The sequence below is a fragment of the Poecilia mexicana genome, unplaced genomic scaffold (genome assembly GCF_051168715.1).
Source record: "Poecilia mexicana isolate PSO_F unplaced genomic scaffold, ASM5116871v1 scaffold_4, whole genome shotgun sequence".
Taxonomy (NCBI): Eukaryota; Metazoa; Chordata; class Actinopteri; order Cyprinodontiformes; family Poeciliidae; genus Poecilia; species Poecilia mexicana.
Genome location: NW_028263373.1, coordinates 29,688,444 through 29,710,421, shown reverse-complemented (window position 1 = coordinate 29,710,421; position 21,978 = coordinate 29,688,444). Strand labels below are relative to the sequence as shown.

Genomic DNA, 21,978 nt, shown 5'->3' with positions numbered 1-21,978 from the left:
TGGTTGAATTAAATTCCGAATGACTTGCCTTAGACCCTAAATGTCCATTATCCCCCCCACCCCCCCCGACCCCCTTTCCGATCCCTGTTTGGTTCAGGTAGCTGATGACAAATGATGGATTATAACTCCCTGATCAAGTCAGAGTCACCCTGAGCGACGTCTCTGAAAACGATTTACGCCAAACTGGTAGATTGTGCTCATCAGTCCTTAAAACCATATTTCTAGTCGTATGAGAAACGGCCCAAAATGACAAGCAGCGGGGTATGGAGACGCACTACATCAAGCCAGCACACTGACAGATTCTTACAGGTCAACTGATCGTGTTTATTACAATAAATACACATTTACACAATGTTTACACATGGCTGCAGGCCGCAGGTCTACACTTCAGACCTGGAGGGTTTTAATGTTCTCTGATCGAATAGCTGCACTGACAGAACATTCACGACATTTTTTTATTTGATTTTTTTTTTTCATTTAGGTGAATCAACAACGGGAACCGAACATGTAAAATCCTCCCCCACCCTCCAGAAAAAGATGACAATTGTTTGTGCTTTTAATCTTTCACTGACATAAATTCACATCGTTCCTTGTTTCAGGTGAACAAACTTCATGCAGGAAAATGAGCCTCAACTTTTCGGTGATGCCAACTGCAGCGTGCGGGGCAGAGCGAGTGCCAACGAACGGGACGGGACTTCGGAAGGGAGTCTGAGCGCCTCTTAAATCGGTGACACCTCTTTCTCCTCTGAGGCGGAGGCCGGAGATAAGGACTCCTCGTCCTCCGACCTGGAATAGTTCGTGTGAGCTCCGGCGCACTTGCAGCCGCCGTGCGCGCTCCTCTGCGTGGCTTTCCCTTCCTTCTTGTGCTTCACCCTGCGGTTCTGAAACCAGATCTTCACCTGCTTCTCCGTCAAGTTCAGATACGTGGCGATCTCGATGCGCCTGAGTCTGGACAGGTACATGTTCGTGGAGAACTCCCGCTCGAGTTCCAGAAGTTGCGTGCTGGTGAAAGCCGTGCGCATCCTTTTGCCGTTCTGTATGTGGCTGTTCTCGGAGGAGCTTCCTGCAGTAAAACATAAAGAGGGTTTTTGTTTGTTTGTTTAAGCAGAGATTTGCTTGTGTTTTACCTGTCGGGACGGGACGCGTTACTAAATCTCGTGCGTAAAAGTGCAAAAGTGAAGGTGCGGCGAGCGTCTGTTACTCTTACAGGTGTCGGGGGACGCAGGTGCTTACCAATAGACAGGCAGTGGTATCTCCTGGGATCCGTGACGCCGAAGGTGGGCGTGCAGACAGACGCGTGTCCAGGATGCGCCAGCGCAGAAGGCTGCTGCTGTTGCGCTATCCGTTGACAGAACTGCGCCTCCACACCTGGAAACTGGCTCTTCAAGATCGGGATGCCACCGCGCGAAGACTGGATGTGCGACGTGACGCACAGCGGGCACACGCAGAACGTGCCGTTCTTCCTGGAGGGACACACCGGCGCGGCGACCGTCATTACGCTCGGGGAGTGCACGTTGATGGGGAGCAGAAAGTCCTGCGCCGGATGCTCGGCCGCGCCGGGTCGCACCGCGTCCTTGATGATCAAGGAGTCGACGTAGAAGGACCTGGACATGGCTGCGCCGCAGAGGAGAGATCGCACCAGAGCGCGGGACGACGGCCGTTTCTCATGTGAAGCCCTCGGGATCTCCAAAGGTGCTTATGTTTGATGGTTCAACAAAAGGGACCCCGAAGAGGGGTTGGCCCTGCATCGTCACCCACGTGCGCACCCGGCTCCAAGGGTTTGCGCTGTCACTGACCCAAACCACGTGACGCCTCTCTGCACTACTCCGATCACAACTCGCAGATTTTGGCTCTTTTTTTAAATTTTTATTTCAAGATTTGAACATTAATCATCAAAATGAGCACATTTAATGTTTTGAAGAGCCTTACTCTATAAGAAAAAGTTCTCAGACTAACATTGTCTGAGAACTAACATTATACTAATTAGACTAACATTATATATATATATATATATATATATATATATATATATATATATATATATATATATATATATATATATATATATATATATATATATATAATCACTGAGTTTTCAAATAACACCGTACATTTAATAGTAATGATGGTAATAATAATAATAATAATAATAATAGCTATATCAATAACATAAAATATTTTTTCCCTATATTCAAACTGTTTCAGGTGCATTATTTGTTAGTAAAGAAATCCAAAAACAGAATTTTCATTCCTAATTTTTCTTTTTTCTTCTTCTTCTTTCCAGAAATGCGATTTAGGAGTTGTTCACGCGAAGATAAGGAGCTTTCGTTGCTCCGCAGCCATAATCACACTTTGAATCCGGTTGGTCCAGGTTTCACTTCCAGCAATTAAAGAATTATGAACCGTCGGCGAGTCTGGGCCGCGGCTATTTGACGGCGATTAGGATTCAATTAGAAAGTGTTTATAATAGCGGCTCTGTGCGGGGGTAAACAGGCAGCTATTTCAGCAATGCGTTAATCCCTCATCTTGTGACGATAATTAGCGAGTTTGATCCCCCGGGCGGGTCACCGGGCAGGTTTAGCTTCTGCTTTCATCTGCCAAGTAAAAACGGTGCGAAGAGGAGAGGAAAGAAGAGAAGAGGAGAGGAGAGGAGAGAAGAGGAGAGGATAGGAGAGAAGAGGAGAGGCGTGAGGGGTTTTGGGGTCCAACATTCAGGAGTTACGCCAATAAAACACAAAGCGTTACAATGTAAACTTATTTTATTTCTATCAAAGGTTCCTGCAAGTGAAACACACATCGATGGGTTAAGTTCCAACTAGTTTTAAAAATGTATTTTCATGACAAACTTTGTCCCTATTAGACAATTTTACTCATTTGGTTTAAATATTCACATAAATAAATTCGGTTTTAGCTCTTCTCTGTGTTCTATGAACTTAAAACTCTAGAGCCAATAGATAATATCTCATAATGTTTTAATATTGTATTTAATAATGCAAATATCTGCTTGATCACCAGAATGAGACAATATATTCTTTTGAAATTGTGGAGTTAAAAACAGCCTATCAGTAATTTTGGTTTTTAACTCAAAAAGTAGTTCCACGGTGGGTTAAAATCAATAACTTTAATATCAAATAAACTTTTATTATTATTATTATTATTGTTGTTATTTAAAATATCAGAAGAGTTGCCTAAGGCAGTCTTGCTCATATTTTTTTCTCCCCTCTGTGTAGCTTTGATTTAAATTCCTAAATAAAATTCGCTATAAACTTATACAGATACATCATGCACATTTGCAACTAGAAGGAATCATGTTATAGAAATTAACATAGCTTCTGAGCATATGTCTTGATGACCAATTCAGGAATGGTAGAAATAGTTACTTGCTTTAACTAAAGAGCAAGTAAAAGTCTGACGTTGATAAAGTTGTTTTTAGTGAGATGCAGCTGTAAACCCAGCGTCATTTCACCATCTCACTACTTGTTATTTTAGTTCGAGGAAGAGGTTTGGTGAAGTCTGACTGTGTGGTTGTGAAGTTCAAAATCTTCAAATTAGATCAGAATGATTTGTTAAAACTATACCCAACTTCTTCCCCGAAAATCGTAAACCCAACAAAAACAAGCAAAAAATGACCCAGCAGTTTTTAGAGTTTATTTACAACTTCTGAATCCAGAATCATGTTTTCTGCTCAATCCTCTTTCAATAAGGCCTATCACGTTTCTTTCAGCGCGTCACTTGTTGGTTTGTCCTTCAGGCTAAAAAAAACAACAAAAAAAGACACGTTCCTCAACCGTTGCAAACTGACATTCACATTAAAATCGACATTTGCAACATAATTCACAAGAGCCAAAGTCAATGTAACACACTTACATTTCACTCATGGTGCAACACATGATACAAAAATATGCTGCTAAGAACCCTGGGAAACCGTTTCCACTCCCTTTTCTTCTTTCAGTAACTGAAAATTATAATTTTAAAGTCAGCACTTAAACAACTGAAATTCAGTTGTTTAAGTGCTGACTTTAAAATCATAATCTTCTCAGCTCTTGGCGATACGACAAAATTACTAAAAACGTAAACACAACTTACTGGTGCAAGCTTATCTTTCACAAACTCATATTTAAGCTCAATATTCAAAACTTGTGAAATTTCTTTGCCTTTAAGAGCAGAAGTTAGACACGACAAGAAGTGGCTCAAATATTTTGCCATGCAGAATGGATTAAAGTTACAAGAAAGTCAAAAGGTGAGTGAGCAAAAAACACACTCATGCTCTTGCAAACAAACTTTTGAGTCTAAATGCTTTGACTGCAGCTGGGAGGGACTGGAGCCTGAGGACTGGGCCTTTCAGTACTTATGGATCGGAAAAGGGTCCATTCTTTCACTACTTGTTGAAGATAGAAGGAAAATCACATACAATGATGTCTAAACCTCCAAAAGTCTACAATAAACTGCAAAAGCTAGTGAATTTGTTGTTGGTCTGAATAATTCAACTAATAGTGACAAAGTTGGTAACCCTGTCAGAAGTAACATCTTCCATTAGACTTTAATGACAATGTCTTAGTCTAATGTGTTAGAAAATTTATTTTAGGCACTAATAATCACTACATTTACAAATTAATACCGCCACTTTCCTAAAACAATGTCCTTGTAAAAGTAATTTTACCCAAAAGTAACTGAAGCAAAAAAAAAAAAAAAAAAAAAAAACAGAATTAATGAAAAAAAAAAAAATCACCACCTATTTCTTTCCAAAAGATGCTTTAGACGAAATATAATTTTTGACCAAAAAAAAAAAAAAGATTTAGGATATTATTTCAGCAAATTTTCCCCCCCCACCCCTTTTTTTTTTTTTTTTGCTTTTTCCATCAAATGCAAAACAAAGTTAAACAATCCAGACATGCAGTCCAAGTAGTTGTTTGTATTCTTTCATTATGTAAGACTTATACATTTATAGATCACAACAAACAGGACTCTTATTATTGAAGTGTGGCTTTAAACACAATCATGAAAAAAAAAAAAAATTAGAAAGTCTTTAAAATCCAACCATCCCAAAAATAAAACAGGCATATCTGTCACACAGACAATAATTGCCATAATAAAGTGAATTTGGTGTTTGACAGGGAGGACGCGCCGTTGTTATGATACAGATATGAGCCGCAGAGGAAGTGAAGTGAGGAGGATGAGGATGGGTGGTGGGGGGTTAGGAGAGCGAGCAAACCGAGCGGAATGATGCGTGGCGCGCGCCCTCGGCACACCATGCGAGAGCTCAGATATTATTTTTCCATAATTCTGCATGATAAAATTTCATTGTCTATTAAGTAATCCCACAAATGAGATCCTTTATGAGGCTATAATGAGACCTAATTGCCAGGACTTGTGGAGCCACGTGGAAGGATTTAGGAGGCATTAAGCCGTCGGGTACTGAGCACAGGCTGTTACCTAGCCATTACTTTCATAATTCAAGGAGAAAATTAGTCCATTTAAGGAGAAAAAACCTTTTGATTCCCTTTCTTCTGCTCAAGTTGACAGGACTACAGTCTCTCTTTTTTTTCTCCCCCTCTTAAGATGCCTGCACATCAAATGAGGCTTGTGAACTATCGCTCACTCTTTAAATGTTAAATAATAAAAAAAAGGGTTGAAATGAAGAAAGAAAAGAACACACACCCATGGTCCTATACTCTCATTTCGCCTGTTCTTTCCCCTCCGCTGCTGTGCACCCTCTAGTGCAGCAGTTCCCCTTCACTATTCAGTGCCTTTTCAAACCCCATTGATGGGCAATTAATCACTGGGCCTATTCAGAAACTTACAAATTTAAGTTGAATGGGGGGAATATGATACAAAGCTTGCTCGTCTTCTTGAGCATTTGGGAGTTTATACAGAAATACTGTAGCTTGATGGATATCAGTGGTGGTTTATGGCGTCTCTAAATGGAGTAAAGTTGTCAAAGTGCATTGCTGAAGCCCAGCACTCGTTCACGTTGCCTTGCAAGAAAGCCATTCAAGTTTTTGTTCCACAAGCGTCATTAACTTGCATAAACGCAGTTATTTTATTTTTTTTGTGTGTCTTCTTTACACACTTTGCATTGTTTTGGAGAGGATGATTTGCTCCTACGTTAGTCTCCAGGCAACACACACACACTCAAGAACTCTATGAAACCCTCCGTATGCGTTTAAGTAGCGATGGGGGGAAATGAACAATGATCCCATGGACGGCGTAATGTCACGCAATGACTTTTCATTAGCAATTATCTGTTTGATGTGAACAGCAGCTGCAGCAGCTTCTCCCCGTTTCGGGGTCCTGTCAGGAGAAAAGGCGAAGGGGCAGAGAAAAAGAGAGAGCCGTCTCTGAAAGGCATCCTGCAGGAGTCAGGGGGAGCGCTGCGAGTGTGGAATTTAATTTATACCTCAATGAATAATTGGGTTTGTATGCAAAACTGAGTTGGAAATAATCACACGTAAAGCACTGTGACAGCGTGGAGTGGGGAAAAACAAAACCTCCCCTCCACCCCCATTATTGTCTCCCGCCAGGAGTTTTTGAGGATCTTGGGATCAATAAACAGCACAGGATTTTCTTTAGTGTTTTGTCACGGAACTATCCTTTAAATCTGTCCACAAACAGTTCTAGTGATTGGACTCAGACGTCATTAAGAGGACCCAAAGCCCCTCGGCCCTTTAGAAAACTAAAGTGACAGCCTCAGTGGAAGAAGAGGTTCCCCGAACAAAGCCAACGAGGGCCCTGTTGATGGCCTATAGAGATGTCCTGCACCGGGCTCCCTCTAATTAGAGAGACGCTCCTCGGTCTCACAGAGCCGCTCAGACCAGACACTCCAGACTTAAGTGTGTGTGTGTGTGTGTGTGTGTGTGTGTGTGTGTGTGTGTGTGTGTGTGTCCGGCGTCCAAACGAGAGCGCCTGGACGTCCACACTCATACCAAGCTGCGCTCCGAGGCCCACACAATCAAGGAGCGCAGAAAACAAGATAAACACCGACTGATTGCGACGCTGAAGTTCACTGAGAAACATCTTTACTGGAGCTCATTTGTTAGAACTCCGATTCGTTCTCATATCTCCTCTCTTGTTTCCGAAAGACTGAGCAAACGCCATTAGAGGGACGGCTCAAGAAGGGGGGGGAAAAAAAACACCCTTATTCCAATCTGCTCTTGCTTGAGTTGTCAAATAGTCTTGAATTTGTGTCCGTATTGTAAATAAGTAGCCGTAACCATTGTTGTTCACTTTGCAGAGCGTCTTTGGGTATCAGCTGTGAGGGCTTGTTACTCGTCTCGGACCCTCACTGGTTTCCAAGAAGCATCAAGATGTTGTTTCGTTTTTGCTAATGATCGGCCTTTTAGGAAAATTACTTGGCCTCAGGCTGATGCCTGCAAACTTTGTCGGAAGAGTCTTCGACAAAACAGAAAATGTTAAAGGAAATTGAGCCAAGCCTGAAATATTCTCACCCATTCACCTGACTTCCAGTTAAACCTGAATTTAGTCAGAGTGACTGGCAGGAGCCCCCCCCGAGTTCACCAGTCCCAGCTCATTTTAAAAAAGAGGGGATATTGTAGCCTCTTTTTCTCCCAGTTGAAAGGGGTGGGAAATCCCTGAGATTTAGCTTGTGTGCTGGAGCGGAAGCGGGCTGGAATGTGTGTCCAGACCGCGTCTTTTGTCGCCTGCCAGGCCCATGAATGGACGTGGGCCGCAGTCGTCTTCTGTATTCTGTTTATCGGCTTGCGAAGGAGCAAACAAATGCAAAAGTGTTTCATCTCTACGTCAGCAGCACCTATTCACACCTTGTCAGTCACTTGGCTCCTGTCACACTATATGCTGAGAGTTTGTTCTCGGTTCATTTTCCTAATTAAATCTTTATTCTAATGAGATTAGTGAACGACCCTGAACTGATTGTTTTACCAGCCTCCTGCATATCCTGTGTAGATAAGAGTCCTTAATTGACATGACGCTGCCTGTCAATCATTCAAAGGTGTTTGTCAGCAACAGACCAATCCCCGATCGCTTTGTGTCCCAAAGTGCACGCCCCTTATCTAGAGGAACTGAACCTTGGTCAACAATGCCGAGTTTGTCATTACTAACACTCTGTGGTCATAAAGATTTTGAGGAAAATAATAGGAAGTCGCAGTCGAACATTGTCAGTGAGGAACATGCAATTCCAACAGCCGATACCCAGAGAGTTTATCCCAAATGGGGTCTGGAATAAGTGCAACAATTGATCAAGGCCTGCAGCCAACCTCATGTCCAGCTGAATGAAATTGTGATCGACCGCAACTACCACATGTTCATCGGCACGACGGTAACTGGTAGTAAACATCCCAATTTTGGTCATAGCGTCACTTATTGAAAGTCAAGTCAAAGATCAATAATGAAGGTTGCTGCTTGATTTTTTTGTGCATGAATTCCAGTGGTAACTCTATGGAAGCATGCAAACGTGCTGCAGTAACTGCGGTGTTTACATTTAAGGACCTTTTTATGCTAATGTGCATTTACATGCATTTTTCTGAAGGCAGATTTTCACAAGCTGGTATTATTTAAGTCATTAATCACCCATTTTCTATTAGCAAAATGCGTCCAACAACTTTCACACTCATGCAATTCCCATTCGTCCTCTGGCTGCGAAAGACTTGGGCTTTGTCGTTGTTTCACTCAAATATCTTTACAGGCATGATGTACAACTTGGAGAATTTTCTTACCCGTCGTCTTTGCCTCAGTTGGCTGAAGAGGCAAAGATGACTCAAAAATGTCTTGAGTAACATACTGAGTTCCACTACCTCTGCCATTATAACACTATTTGTTTGTCAGAGTTTTGCTCTACTTCTGCATGGGGGAAGAGCTGGCATCACGTCAATTCATAAGTGCAAAAGCACAACTGTTCCACATTTTATCAAGATTTAACCGCTGTGATAGACCAGTTGAAAGCAGAAAAAATATTAAGTGGAGGGAAAATTCTAAAAGGTCTGTAAATATCTGAGGACTGTGTTTTGCACGTTTGCAAAGTACCTCCAGCTTAGTCAACTTGGTAAGAAAGTGTCGTTAAGATTATTGACACTAATTCTCAATTAGATTTAAATTTGTCCTTCAATTGGGCCGTTTACCCTTCATCCTTTTTCCCCAGCAACAAACTTTCCTGTGCCTGTTGATGAGTCCTGGCAACATGTTGCTGCTGACCACCGACCTCTAACATGGGGATGGTTTTTCCAGGGAAATGTGCAGTGTAACACACATGGTGTTTGGCATGTTGGCTCAAAGTTCACTTGTGGTTACATTTGACAATCTTCTTTGTTTGTTGGGACTTTATTTCAACAATGGCTTTTCTGTCACTTGTCCATTGGGGCCATATTTGTTGAGTGGGAGATTAAAAAGCAGTTCTGTGAACAGAACCAAACCTGGAGAAGCAGCATTCAGCTTCTACACACTACAAAAATCTGGAGCAAACTTCCAGAAAACTGCAAAACAGCTGAAACACAGTTCCTTTCAATCAAGAAAGGAACTGTTTGGAGTTGCCTTTGAACCATAATAAATGAGCACATCTGCATTGCTTTAGAGGGTTTTTCTCAGATTAAACATTGATCTGGAAAAGATAGCCTCTTGTTGGCTGGAGTTTGTCATTATGTTGATTTTCCTCGATGCGTCTCAGACAGCTTGTCGCTTTTCCCTACAAGACACTTTTTGCACGAGTCATCTCCTAATTGAGATATTTTCCTCGCTTCCCCATCCATTATGCGCAAAATGGAAACCGTGTGGATGTTTATAGAGAGGCTGAAAGTCTGTCAGACTGCATTCACAGCCTGCTTTTTTCCTTTTTGCAGTGAAGAACACATCAATCTGCTCCCCTGCTTTAGTTTACATCACTGCTACAGCTGCTGACATTTTCATACCTGTATATCCCCCCTTCTGTTCTTCCTTCCTGTCTTCCTATGAGAACACAAGCTTCATCTTATGTTATTCTGAGCAGATCGTCAGATGGCAGTGAGAGTGTTATAAGGGTTTAGCACAGGTAATGATTCACTGCCTTTGGGAGAACCAAAATATTCCTTCCTACATGTCAGTTATCAAGGAAAAACAAGCGGCTAAAATATTACAGGAAAAAAAAAAAAACAATTTTGTAGAGTTTTATTGTTCTGTTTTTCAGAGACCATACGTTTCGCAATGTTGCACCAGTAGCAGTTCTGAACCTTGTGGCGTTTCAATTTTTGATATTTTGGGAGAACAAAATAAGGAGGGTAAAGCTGTCCAGTGTGGAATAGTAAAAGGCTCAAATCAATTTAATAATAATTGATTTATCAGTGTTTTTCCCAGCAGTGGAACATGAAAACGTTAACAGAATGTGGAACTATGAGGAAAAATATTGTTGCTTAATCTAAATGAAAGAAAAGTGTCTAGAAAAGTGTTTGGAAAGATCTTTTCACAAAGCACATTCAGGTTGAAAATAATAAGGCAGTGAAAATTGTTCTTTTGGTTTGTTTTAGTTCAACTTCAATATCGAGAGAAAGCAAAGATTATCTTAAATTAGATCATTTTCTCACCATCATGAGCTGACAAATCATTTTCTCATCATAATTAGATGTTTGCCTCGGCAAATTCGCTTTTTTTTTTTGTAGCTCCCGAGTCTGATATTTAATGCTGCAGCACTCAACACATTTCACAAAAAAGTAAAACTAATGAGCTAATTTCATGTTTTCTCAATTCTATGCACTTCAAAATAAATCTTATTGATTTAACACAATGTAAGATATCCCATTGTGACAACTAAAGAAGAATGAAATTTAAAATTTGGAGTAGAAATCAGTTTCTTTTACTTTTTCAATAAGTTTTTCTGTGCGTTTTCATCCACTGGACCCACAGATTTCTATAGATACAAATGTACATTTTCTATTTCTGAGCTGCTGCCTCAATAAATGCTTCACTTGTGTGTGTTTGGATGAACTCTATCCTTGTTACATATATAGTGGTCTAGAAAGATGCTTAAGATGTTTGATGGCCAGTTTTTGTTGGTCCATTTCAACCATCATAAATGTTGAAAGATTTAAAACCTGAACTAAAAAAAAGCAAAAAAACAAACCAAGTGATACACATCTCTGGGCACTGTGCTAATCTCCTGCCTTTGGACCAAAGCGAGTTGATATAAATTTAACAAGCGCTCGCTTCGCTCTGTTTGTGTTTCCAAGTGGAGTGGGGCTTCCTTTTGAGCGCACAGAGACGGCCAGCTGAGGTCAGGGCCAAGAACTGCTGCTGCTGTCTCCACCGTCCCGGCTCTGAGCACCGCCAGATGAAAGCAGAGACTGTTTGCGAGCTGTCTGAGCTTTTTTTGTGTGTGTGTGCGCGCGCGTGTGTTCGCGCAGTCACAACCTAGAAAAGGGGGTAGACGGGGAGGTTTGAGGGGCAACTAACCAGGATTTGTATGCAGAATACATCGCTCAGGCACCCCCTCTGGTCCACTCTGTGTCCTCTCACCTGCCTGCTGCAGTAAATCACGGAGCCATCAAGTGAAGCGTGTTGATGGGTGCGCCCGTGCAAGGGCTTCGCTGCACCTGCCGTGGTGGCTGCGTTTGCTAGCAGAGATGCTAGCAAACATGATAATAAAAGAGCCAAAAAAACCTCGAAAAAAACCTTGTTGTGACTGGTTTCACATTTATTGATGTTCTTTACATTTTTGCCTTCGTACGATCCAATTAAAAGTCTAGGTGAGTGGGTTTTATCTTTAACCGCCCTGAGTATGCGCACTGGTCTCTCTCTCTCTCTGTGTGTGTGTGTGTGTGTGTGTGTGTGTGTGTTGGCTGCGGTGACCGAAGAATTGAATCGAGGCAGTTTGGTGTCAAACAGGAGGTCTGCAGATGCCCGTCCGGCTGAGAGCTGGAAGGTCCCCCTCCTTTTGACAAAGTATCTATTCAGAGTCAATGAGCTGGGTCAAAGCCTGCACGTCGGGCTGCAGCTCGGCCCAGCACCGGGGCGGTCCGAGAGGTCAGCCTCATTCACGCAACGCTGTCATGCAAATGAACCCACCCACGCTTAAACAACTCTTGGAATTTTTATGTCTGCTCTTTGGCCTTTTTTCTCTCTCTCTCTCAATTTATCCCTTTTCCTCCCCACTTTTCCCTCACTCCATCTCTGCCTCCTCTCCTTTCCAAAGCGCGCTCTCTCTCTCTCTACCCGTTATTCACAAAGTCATTGACGAGACATTCAAAGCTTTTTAAATTGACCAGCGTCATTGTCCCCCCGCAGTAAAGTGGGAGGGCGGAGGGGGAGACGGAGATGGAGGGGAAAGTGTAAAGAGGAGAGGGCTTAAATATACTCCGCTCTGAAAGTAGTTAGATCATGTTCTTTTCATGGTCCGATTAGAATCAAATCGATCCCACCCCGCCCCTCCTGACACTCCAGGGCTTGAAGAGGATCGACCGAACAAAGATTTCTCAGCTCAGACAGGAAGAATGAATGACTGATCCTGAATGCTAAACACGCTCTTAAAAGTGTGATTCTGCGGCGGGACAATGACCAAGAGAGTAAATTTGTTTTTGCTGTGCATGTGGGATGTTAGCGTGGACGAAGAAAAGCCGGCACTGCAGCGCCGACGGATCATCTTTAGATATTTGTGAGCTGCATCACAAAATTAGAAGTTTTACTTTTACTGCTTTAAACTTTAAACTGAGGAAAAAGTATATATTTTAAGAAAGGTGCATCATTAGCAGTGTTCTCTGAAGTGCGATGGGGGGCGGTGGTCAGACGTGAGGATCCACTTCAGAGCGGTGAATGCGAAAGGAGGTTTTGTTTGTGCCGACACCCTTCCTGCACCTGCTACGTTCAAATTAAATCCAGCCATCGACAGTGCAGCGATGCATTTAACAGAACCACTGAAAATGTAACTCAGTTTGCCTAATTCTGTGATATCGATGTTTTCCCTTGCAGCTCCGTTCAAAACGATGCATTTTACAAAAGCAATAACTAAAACGAGGAAAGCAGGGCTTGCAGATTGCTTTCTTTTGAAATCTGAAGATTCTGAGATTTATTTCGAGCCATAGATGAAAAGAGGAAAGATTTTTTTTTTTTCGAAGCACATTCAGAAACTAACCCTAAAATGATCAAATATTAGTGGTGTTGTAATTGTTATAGCTCACAGAAACTCAAGCAGTTTATCGCAGTGTGTTTTGTTTCTATTTTAACCGTCGCATATGAATTAAAAACGCTAGACGGAATTTTAAAAAGTACTGAAAATTAGCTTTAAATTAATTTTAAATTATAAAATATATGAGTGAATATATTGTTACATAGCAAAAGGTTTTGGAAGTCATTCGGTTTTAGCCATTAAAAAAATAAAAAATAAAAAAAAACAAATATATATATATATATATATATATTTTTTTTTTTTAATCAATCTCGTTAGTTTTTCAATGTCCAATAATGTTTAAATACTAACATGAAAATATTTTGTTGTATAAAACAAAATAAACCTTTTCATTAGAATTTAATGAGAGTTTTGTTCACTGTTATTATTCTGAGTTCAGCATCGGCAGCCTTCTTATGACTTGTATACTGAGTGTATAAACTTACTATGCTCTTTATTTCATTAAATTAGCCAATTAATTTGATCAAAATGATCTTAATCTTGTTTAATTAATGCTTGTTAAATATTTGTCTAGATTTTTATACTAATTTACCTCATTAAAATGCCTGCAAAATTGTTGCTGCAGTTATGCTGGTTTAATAAAATTGTTTATTTTTTCACGGTGTAAATTCACTCTGAAATGGACACACGTTCAACTCATTTTGCTACAGTAACACACAACAAATTACTGCGATTTTTGTTGACTGTTTTATACTATAACTAAGGAACCACCTTGCAATTTAATACCTCAACATTAAATATGTAAATACGTTTGCAGAAGGGAGTTGGAGAGCATAGCACCATGTTTTACCTGACTGACAGGACGCATGGCCCTAATAAACAGCTGTCAGCTAAAACAATTAGCAGGGGGGAGGATGGACGTCTTTCAAGAAGGCCCGTCGCTGTTATTAATTTTATAAAACTTAGTTGTCCAAAAAAAGAAACGGTGCCAATTCTGATATATTGATTAAATATTGCTTTATCAATGACATGCCGTCACGTTTATATCCGGAGAGGCGCCGACTCCTCCGATTCACTTCCACAAGTGGAGCTTTCGCTGTTATGCTTTACTTGAAATCTGTATCTAGTAATCTAGTAAGCAAATGCTTTTAGAATAACTAAATGTTTAAATTAAGGTCAAAATAATCCTCCGTTTTGATTTTTTTTTTAAAATTATATATATATTTGTACTTTGGACACCAGAGGAGTCGGCGCCTCACCAGTAATGAACCTAACTGCATGTCACTGATGAAGCAATATTTAATCAATATATAAGAATTGACACTCCTGTCATTTTTCTTATTAAAACTGAAAATAACGTGTAATCTTACCGTCATTTTTATATGGGGTCGATGCGCCTATGCAAATATCTCCATGACTTTGTTGTAAAAATCATTATTGTTAGCCTTCAATGTGGCTACAATCATGAAGAAAATCCCCAAGCAGGCGAATAGCTCTGGATAAGTTTCTAGTCTTTTCGAACCATAGAAGAAGAGCGCCTGTTGCCCATTGTGCATATGCGACTCAGCACTGCCCCCTTTCTGTGGATGCTGATACTTTCTGCCACGCCAGGCACATTTTAAACTGCATGTTTATGGCCAATGTCACACGAATTCATGAATTGCATTAGGCAAACTAGGGAAGAGGATTAGAGCCACGGGAAAAAATATGACTTTTTTATTTTATTTTACTTGTCATGATGACCAGCGTCTCCTGTCTTAACATCATTGCAAAATAAATTTTTTGCTAAATGAACATGTGAAAACTAAACTAAAATAGGAGATTAGACACCTTTCTCTATTGCAGGAGAAGTACAAAGAAGGTTTAGTAAAAGTTAAGTCCAGGACTCAAAAATAGCCCATAATGATATTTTATTTTACAGAAGAAAAATACACAGGTCATGGTTATGTAGGTTTTTGTTGTTGTTGTTTTGTTTTGTTTTTCACTTCAGGTTCCAGATCTTCAGTATTTTTAAGGACAAATAACAAAATATAATTATGTTAAATGTTTTCTTAGGTCAACAAGAGCTAACTGCTGGCCAAATTATGAACCTGAACTCCTCTTGGTCTATAAATTCATGTTGACCACACTACGACCAGAAAGTCTTCTATAGTAGCAACCAGATGTACAAAATACTTCACTTCCAAACTGCGTAAATGTTTACAAAAGTATGTGGAAAAGATGCAACACTGCAGCCATGATAAATATAGGGTTTATATAAATCTCTCAGTGTAAACATGGTATAACTTCACTGAAGAACTGGGACAAGTCTGTGCTGTATACAGTTTGGGATTCCATCAGAAAGTGATAAAAAGTGAATTCTTCATGTTGTTTAAAGGGGGAGATGGTAAGGCATCAAAGTAAACAGATACGGACCCCATTTTGTCAGTTAATAGCAACAAACTTGAATGTAATTTATTTAGATTTTACATGATAGTTAAACATAAAGCTAAGTCAAAGAAAAATTATGAAATTTAGCACTGTTTTATTAATAATTACATCAATCATCTCCACACTTTTCTTCTCCTTGTTATTTAATCTTCTTTAATCTTCCTCTTTTTTAATCTGACTCAGCAGCTCCATATCTCCAGCTCTGCCTGCTATCTGTCGGACAGAGCCACTGCCATAAATCATAGCAGATCTCATTTGGAGCTATTCTTCTGACACTTATAAAAAATAAAAATAATAAGAAAAAAACAAGACACAGCTTAATGAGGAGAAAACACTTTGTAAAGATTATATACAGTGGATCCTAACCTATACATGATTCACCTTTGTGGTGTTTTTTTGTCTATAGAATGTGACTCATAATTATTTACAGATAATCTGCTTATTTGGAGATTTTTTCTGTAGAGCATTTCTCCAATATTGGAAAGAAAATATAGTTTGGGAAGCTGAAATACCTCAGAGTAATGTTGCTTGACATGCTACTGCCTTATGTTTGTAAAGCAGCCAATCCAGGAATACCTGGTAGGACACTTTTGAATCAATCAACTAAAAACAGAGAAATTAGGGCGAAACTGTCAACCTAAACCTCATAGGACAGGGAAGGAGAGCGTTAATCAGAGAAACATCAAAGACAACTATGGTAACTCTGGAGGAGCTGCAGAAACCCACAGGTTTGTTTGAATGGCCCAGTCAAAGTCCAGGCTTTAAACCAATTGAGTGTACATGGTGACACCTGAAAACAGATGATTTCCTTCCTATCTTTGTGTGGAAATGTCTCAAACTGGTTAAGACACTCAAATAGACTAACTGCAACCAATGGAGACTCAGACGGTTCCACACAAGACCATGTAACATTTTTATGTGAAAAAGTTTTCAAAAACAATAAATGACTTTTCTTCCATGTTTCCTCCAGTTCTGTGCAATTTCATATTGGTCTGTCGCACAAAATCCTTTGAAATTTGCCAGAAAGTTCCAAAAGATGAAAGAAACCTAACTTTACAGGACTGGAGCAACCTGATGCTACGTTTAGGTGTAGATTAGAGTCAAAAGTGAATTATTTACACTGGGAGAGACGAGAAAACTGAAATATTTATCCAAACGGATCTCATTCTTCTTATTCTCCAGTTATTTTGCTATGACTCTCGTTCACCCCATCGGTCCTCCCAGCCCAGGAGCGACCCGGACTCAGAGCGCATAGCAGGGATGACTGTTTGTGTTCTGAATCTCAAGAAACCAAACAGCTCTGCCGAGTCGACGGGACGGAGGGGTGGGACCACCCTGCAGCTGCCCCTTCTCTCCCACCTCATCTCTTCATTCCCTCTCCTATTCATCCTGCAGCTGCAGTCCTTTGCCCCTCTCTCCCTCTCTCCCTCTCTCTCTCTCTCACTCCATCATACAAAGTTTCCCCCTCTCTCCGTTTGTCCCGGAGACACAAAGATGGATGGAGAAGCTCCTGGAATGGGCTGCACAATAGCTTGTGCCACAAGGTGAGCAGCCTCAGCTGCATACGGCCATTTTTTGGACTTGAGCGAGGCTCCTCTGCTGACTGGAGAAGAAGTGTGTGAGGAGGGAAAGAGGGGGGGGTGAGTTTGAGCGGCACAGTATGGCAACAGATGCTTTTGTTCGGCCAAAAGTCTGAAAGGGGGCCTTAGGTGGGGGGGCTTAGCGGTGTCAGAGCATAGAGTCATTTTTCTCTCCTTTTTCTCTCACTCTGCCTCTCTTTCTCCGCGGCCACCTCTCCCCAGCTGTGGCTGCCGTGGAGACTGAGCAAGAGGAAATGTGAGGGCAACGGCGTGATGGAATACGTAAGTGGGGCGCGCGGTTTTGGCCTGTTTTGTGGGCAACTTCATTAAAGGGTCGTTTATCTGGCCTGTGATCCCATTGTCGCGGGCCTTCTTTATCGGCCCCCGGGTGTCAGGGGGGCGTAATTGGCCGATTGGCCACGGTCTGCACATGCTGGGGTGATTTATAAAGCTGTGAATGGAGCTGACTTCTCTCGGGGCCAGCGCTCCCCTCGCCCGTATTGGGGACGCCGCGCCGCAAGCGCAACACTGACCAAACGCAGAAGAAATGTGAAAAGGATGAAACGTCCCCAAAGCTCTTTGTGCGAGTGTGAAATCAGAGGCTTGAATAAAAGGCCTCTGGAATCGCTCTTTGCCTTGTCATCTATTTTCTCCACCTTTATAGTCTGTTCGACTTTGTTGTTTCACCTCTTTAGTCCGTCCATTGGCCGGCCCAGCTCCAGCTCGTCCTTCATGACTCACTCATTTTTTTATTCTGTTTTTCACAGTGAGAGGTTAACCGACATTTTACCTTCTCTGCCAGGCGCGTCCATGTCTCAATCACCGTAAAACTTTGACAAAAAGACAAAGACTTCCCACTTTCCATCCACGCTTTTTGCTGTTATCAACAGCCATTTAAAACAAACGCTCACAAATGCAAGCCCCGGTTTTGTGTAGTTGGGGTTGGGCCTTAATGACCTCCCAATTAAAGCAGGCCCTCCTCTCAGTGGGCTGATCATGTAGGAGAGGTCAGGGGTCATTTACAGGGGTGCTGGTGGCCAGAGTTCCTGCCCCATGCTAATTGCCCCACAGGCCAAAAATAAAACACAGTTTACCACAACATGATCGCTCTGGTAGACATTAACAGTTCATCAGCCTCCGCCAAGAGGAACCAGTATCTCCATTTGAATTTGTTTAACTTGTTAGTTTGTTTAGCTGAATGTGAATTCTGCGGTGTTTGAACCGTCAGGCCAAACAAAGACCGGTCTTATCTCCAAGGAACTTCTTTATTGTTCTTCCACAAACTCAGACGCAGAGTTCATTATGTCACGGTGAGTGTTTACGTAACGGCTGGAAGAGACAGCTCACTTCTTTTACGAGAGCCTGTGGTCTGCGGACATGCCCCATCTAACAGGAGGATTCACAGAAAGAGTTTTAAAAGTGTTCGCAATGCAATGCCTAGAAACAAAAATATTCATAACCTTTAGAACATTTCCACATTTTGAATACATCACAACTTCAATCTTATGAGTTTTTTTTATTAGAATTCGGTTTTGAACGGCACAAAGTGCGGCATACGTGTGAGGCAGGAGGGAAGTGATCCACATGGAAGATGGTGCTCCGTCGGGAAAATGATTCTCAAAGGTTTTTCATCCACTTCCTCCTTCACCAGATGTAAACAAAAATGGAGGGGTATCAGGTTTTAGCGGTTGCGGGGTTTCTCTTATGCCTTTGGCAAACGTGGCAAACAAACACTCTTCAGTCCGCGTCTGATCACGAGCCATTTCTCCCGCTAGTGCTTTACTAGCAGGTTTGTTTTGGTTGTAATCCGCTTCCTGTGTTTTGGAGCGGTCTCCGGTCCGCTTGGAATTCACCTAAGCATTCGAACCGCACCACAGTTCACTTCAGCCGAGCTGAGACCTAGGGTTTTGCAGGCAGACTAGAATTTGTTTCTTTTTCATTTGATTGCGCATTCACACCTCTTCAAACAAACCGGACTTTCTAGGCGAATCAACTAGAGTTTTATTAATGCAGACTAAACAGGGCCAGTGTGAAAGCAGCAGGATGGTATTTTGCCTGGTGATGAGCTGCGCCTGGTTTCCTCCAAACATGGCACCTTGAATTCATACCAAAGAGCTCAGTCTTTGTCTCATCAGACACACACTCCAGATTCTGCTTCTTATGGGCTTTTTTAACACAGAGTGGCTTTCGTCTGGCCTGTGGTAGATGGTGGACAGCTGTAAAGATGGTTGTCCCTCCTCAAGGTTACCCTCTCTCCACAGAAGAACGCTGGATGTCTGGACAGTACAACCATCGGGTTCTTGCTCACCTCCCCCAATTGCTGAGTTTTCCAGGTCCAGTAAGAGTTCTCCAGGTTCCAAACTTCCTCCATTTATAAACGACAGACCACTGAAATCATTGGGATCTTCAAAGCAGCAGAAATGTTTCTGTGTCCTTCCGCAGGTTTCTGCCTCAAAACAATCCTGTCTCAGTGGTCTGGAGACAATCCATTTGACTTCGTGCTTGACCTCTGACCTGCACTGTCAGCTGTGGAACTGTATAGAGACAGGCGTGTGCGTGTGTGTGTGTTTGCTCCTCCTCATTTCCAAAGAAGGAGGTTGTCAACTCGGGTCATGCTGGCAAACCCAAAATTGACTCTTTTTTTCCTCTCGTGAACTTGTTAATAAATTATATACAGACTTTTTTTTACTTAAATTTATGTCTGTGTGGTTATTTTGTTGTTGTCTGCTGAGGCGAAAGAGCCGTAACAAAGATCGTGACATTTCTTTTTTTTTTTTTTTTTTCTTTTATAAGCAGTTTATTGGAGAAATTTTACACAGTCAAATGTGGTTTTTATGAAACAGTTTAAATGCCACAGATCACATCTACTTTTCCTGGACTCGTCTGAAACGCAGCAGCGTTCCACCGGAGCCTCCAGGCGAGGAGGAGGGGCCCGGCTCTGGGTTTAATGTAGCCGATTGTGTTCCCATGAAAAAAGGAACAGTTTCTTCTGTGTTAATTTTCAATTTTGTTTCTGTCTGTGTGTCCAGCTTTTGTGTTCAGTTCGTCTTCCCCTCCTAAAAGCCGCCACCGCCCCTCTTTCTCTCTTCTTTTCACTTCTCCTCTTGTAAGGCCGTCTAGATTATGTTGCTAAGGAGATTTTTTTCTTCCCCTTTTCTCCCCCTTTTTTCTTTTGCTTTTTTTTTCTTCTTCTTTTTACTGTTTCCCATTGATTTGGTGTTAATGCGTTTTGAATGCCCCTCGGTGTGTGCCGAGCGCTGGGGGGAAGCGGGAGGGGTCTAGCCGAGTGGAGGAATTTGAATCTGAAGCGGTGAGGTGGGGCTCCGTGTGGCTGAAGACCCAAAGAGAGGCACTCAAGTGAGAACTGAAGTGGTTTGCAGAGCTGAGGAGCCTCTCGGCCGGCCGCTCCCCCCCCCCTCTCCCCATCTCCGTTCCCTCCATTCTTTTTCAGGGTCACCCCCTTTACAAACAGCCCACAGGTGCACTGTCAATCTTTCCTTTTCATATCCAAGCCAGACCCATGAGCAAAACAAACATATTATTACCCTCACTGAGTAAATGGCTGAAAATGGGCCCAGCAGATTGCAGATCAAATTAGGTACACCGCAGTGTAGGTCTTGATAGAAATGTAAGCGGTTGCATTAATAGACTGTATAAGAGCTCATTCTAGCTCCAGTATTATCCCACTGGATTTATATCACTTTCTCATTCTATTACACACGTTTAGTGCCAAAAACTCATTTCCAGTGCATCGGATGCTCTTTATTAAAGAGACATTAAGAGTGTGAAGGCTGGGTTGATTGTTTCTATGCCATTTGGTTCTATAGCCAGAACTGGAGCACTGTGTTGGCATCCATTTTAAGGTTTTTGATTGGCTGCTTACACCAGCTGCGTTTCCATTAGAAATGTGCGCAAAACTGTGTTGATATTCCGCTAATGCAAAATAAACAACAAAAACCCCACAATTTTGCTGTTGTGTTGGTCCATTAAGTGAGAAACGCAATTAAAACCACGTCATTAAGTTTGTTGACGTGATAAGTCATTAAACAACTTCTAGTTCCTGTTGTCGTCTTCTTTATGGTTTGCGTCAGTAGCAGCGTCTGGTTGTCGATCACATGACTCGTGTGATGCAAAAAAGAGGTTACCACTGCAGTTTTGTGAAATAAACCAATTTTGATATGGCCAAAAACAAAATAAAAAATCACACAACAAATCCTAACGTAAAAATTGAAAAACAAATGTATCTTCAAAGTGTGAAACTCGCCTTTAATTTAATACTGTTTTGTGTGGGTTCTAGTCCTTCTTTTGAATATAAAACTTTTACGGTTTGTTTTTAAATGCAGCGCCATACGATCGGTCCATTTCAAACATTAACAAGTTGCACCGGGGCGTCTCGGCCGGCTCTCTGACCTTACAGTAAGAAACCCTGCAGTTTAGGTCTCAGCTGGGGCTTTTCTCTGTGGAGTTTGCGCATTCCTCTCATGCATTTGCAGGTTTCCTTCTGGTGCTCCTGTCTCCCCCGGGGCAAAAACATGCATAATAACTTATGTAGTACATATGTGAACGCAGCAAACACAAAGATTACAGAGGAAAAATACTCACTGAATGATAATCTGTGTAATCTAGTTATATTTGCAGGAAATATTTCACTGTTTGCTCCGACATAAATGACCTCTAATTAGCATCATTTATTTTACAAAACACTGATTCATAGCATAGCCAACCATCTGGATGAGACTCTTCAGGCAACACTTGTTTCTTTACGTATTACTTTCGAGCAGCTTGTCTTCCCTCCTTGCAGGGAGTCCTCCGGAGCGTTACGTCTGCCTCTGTTTTGGTTCTTACTCTGACAATAAAATTGCTGCTGTAGGTGGCTGCCCCGAGGTTGTTGCTCCTAAGTCAAATTAAGCA

The 21,978-nt window shown here is 41.7% G+C and overlaps 1 protein-coding gene across 1 annotated transcript; it reads right to left on the bottom strand.

Moving 5' to 3' along the window:
• Positions 1-306: 306 nt before the first annotated feature.
• gsx2 (GS homeobox 2) lies at positions 307-1,757 on the bottom strand. Its single transcript, XM_014997547.2, has 2 exons — positions 1,234-1,757; positions 307-1,063 (listed from the first exon to the last, which is right to left on the bottom strand). Exons 1-2 carry the CDS (start codon positions 1,610-1,612, stop codon positions 720-722), a joined length of 723 nt encoding a protein of 240 aa, XP_014853033.1. The 5' UTR covers positions 1,613-1,757; the 3' UTR covers positions 307-719.
• Positions 1,758-21,978: the final 20,221 nt, after the last annotated feature.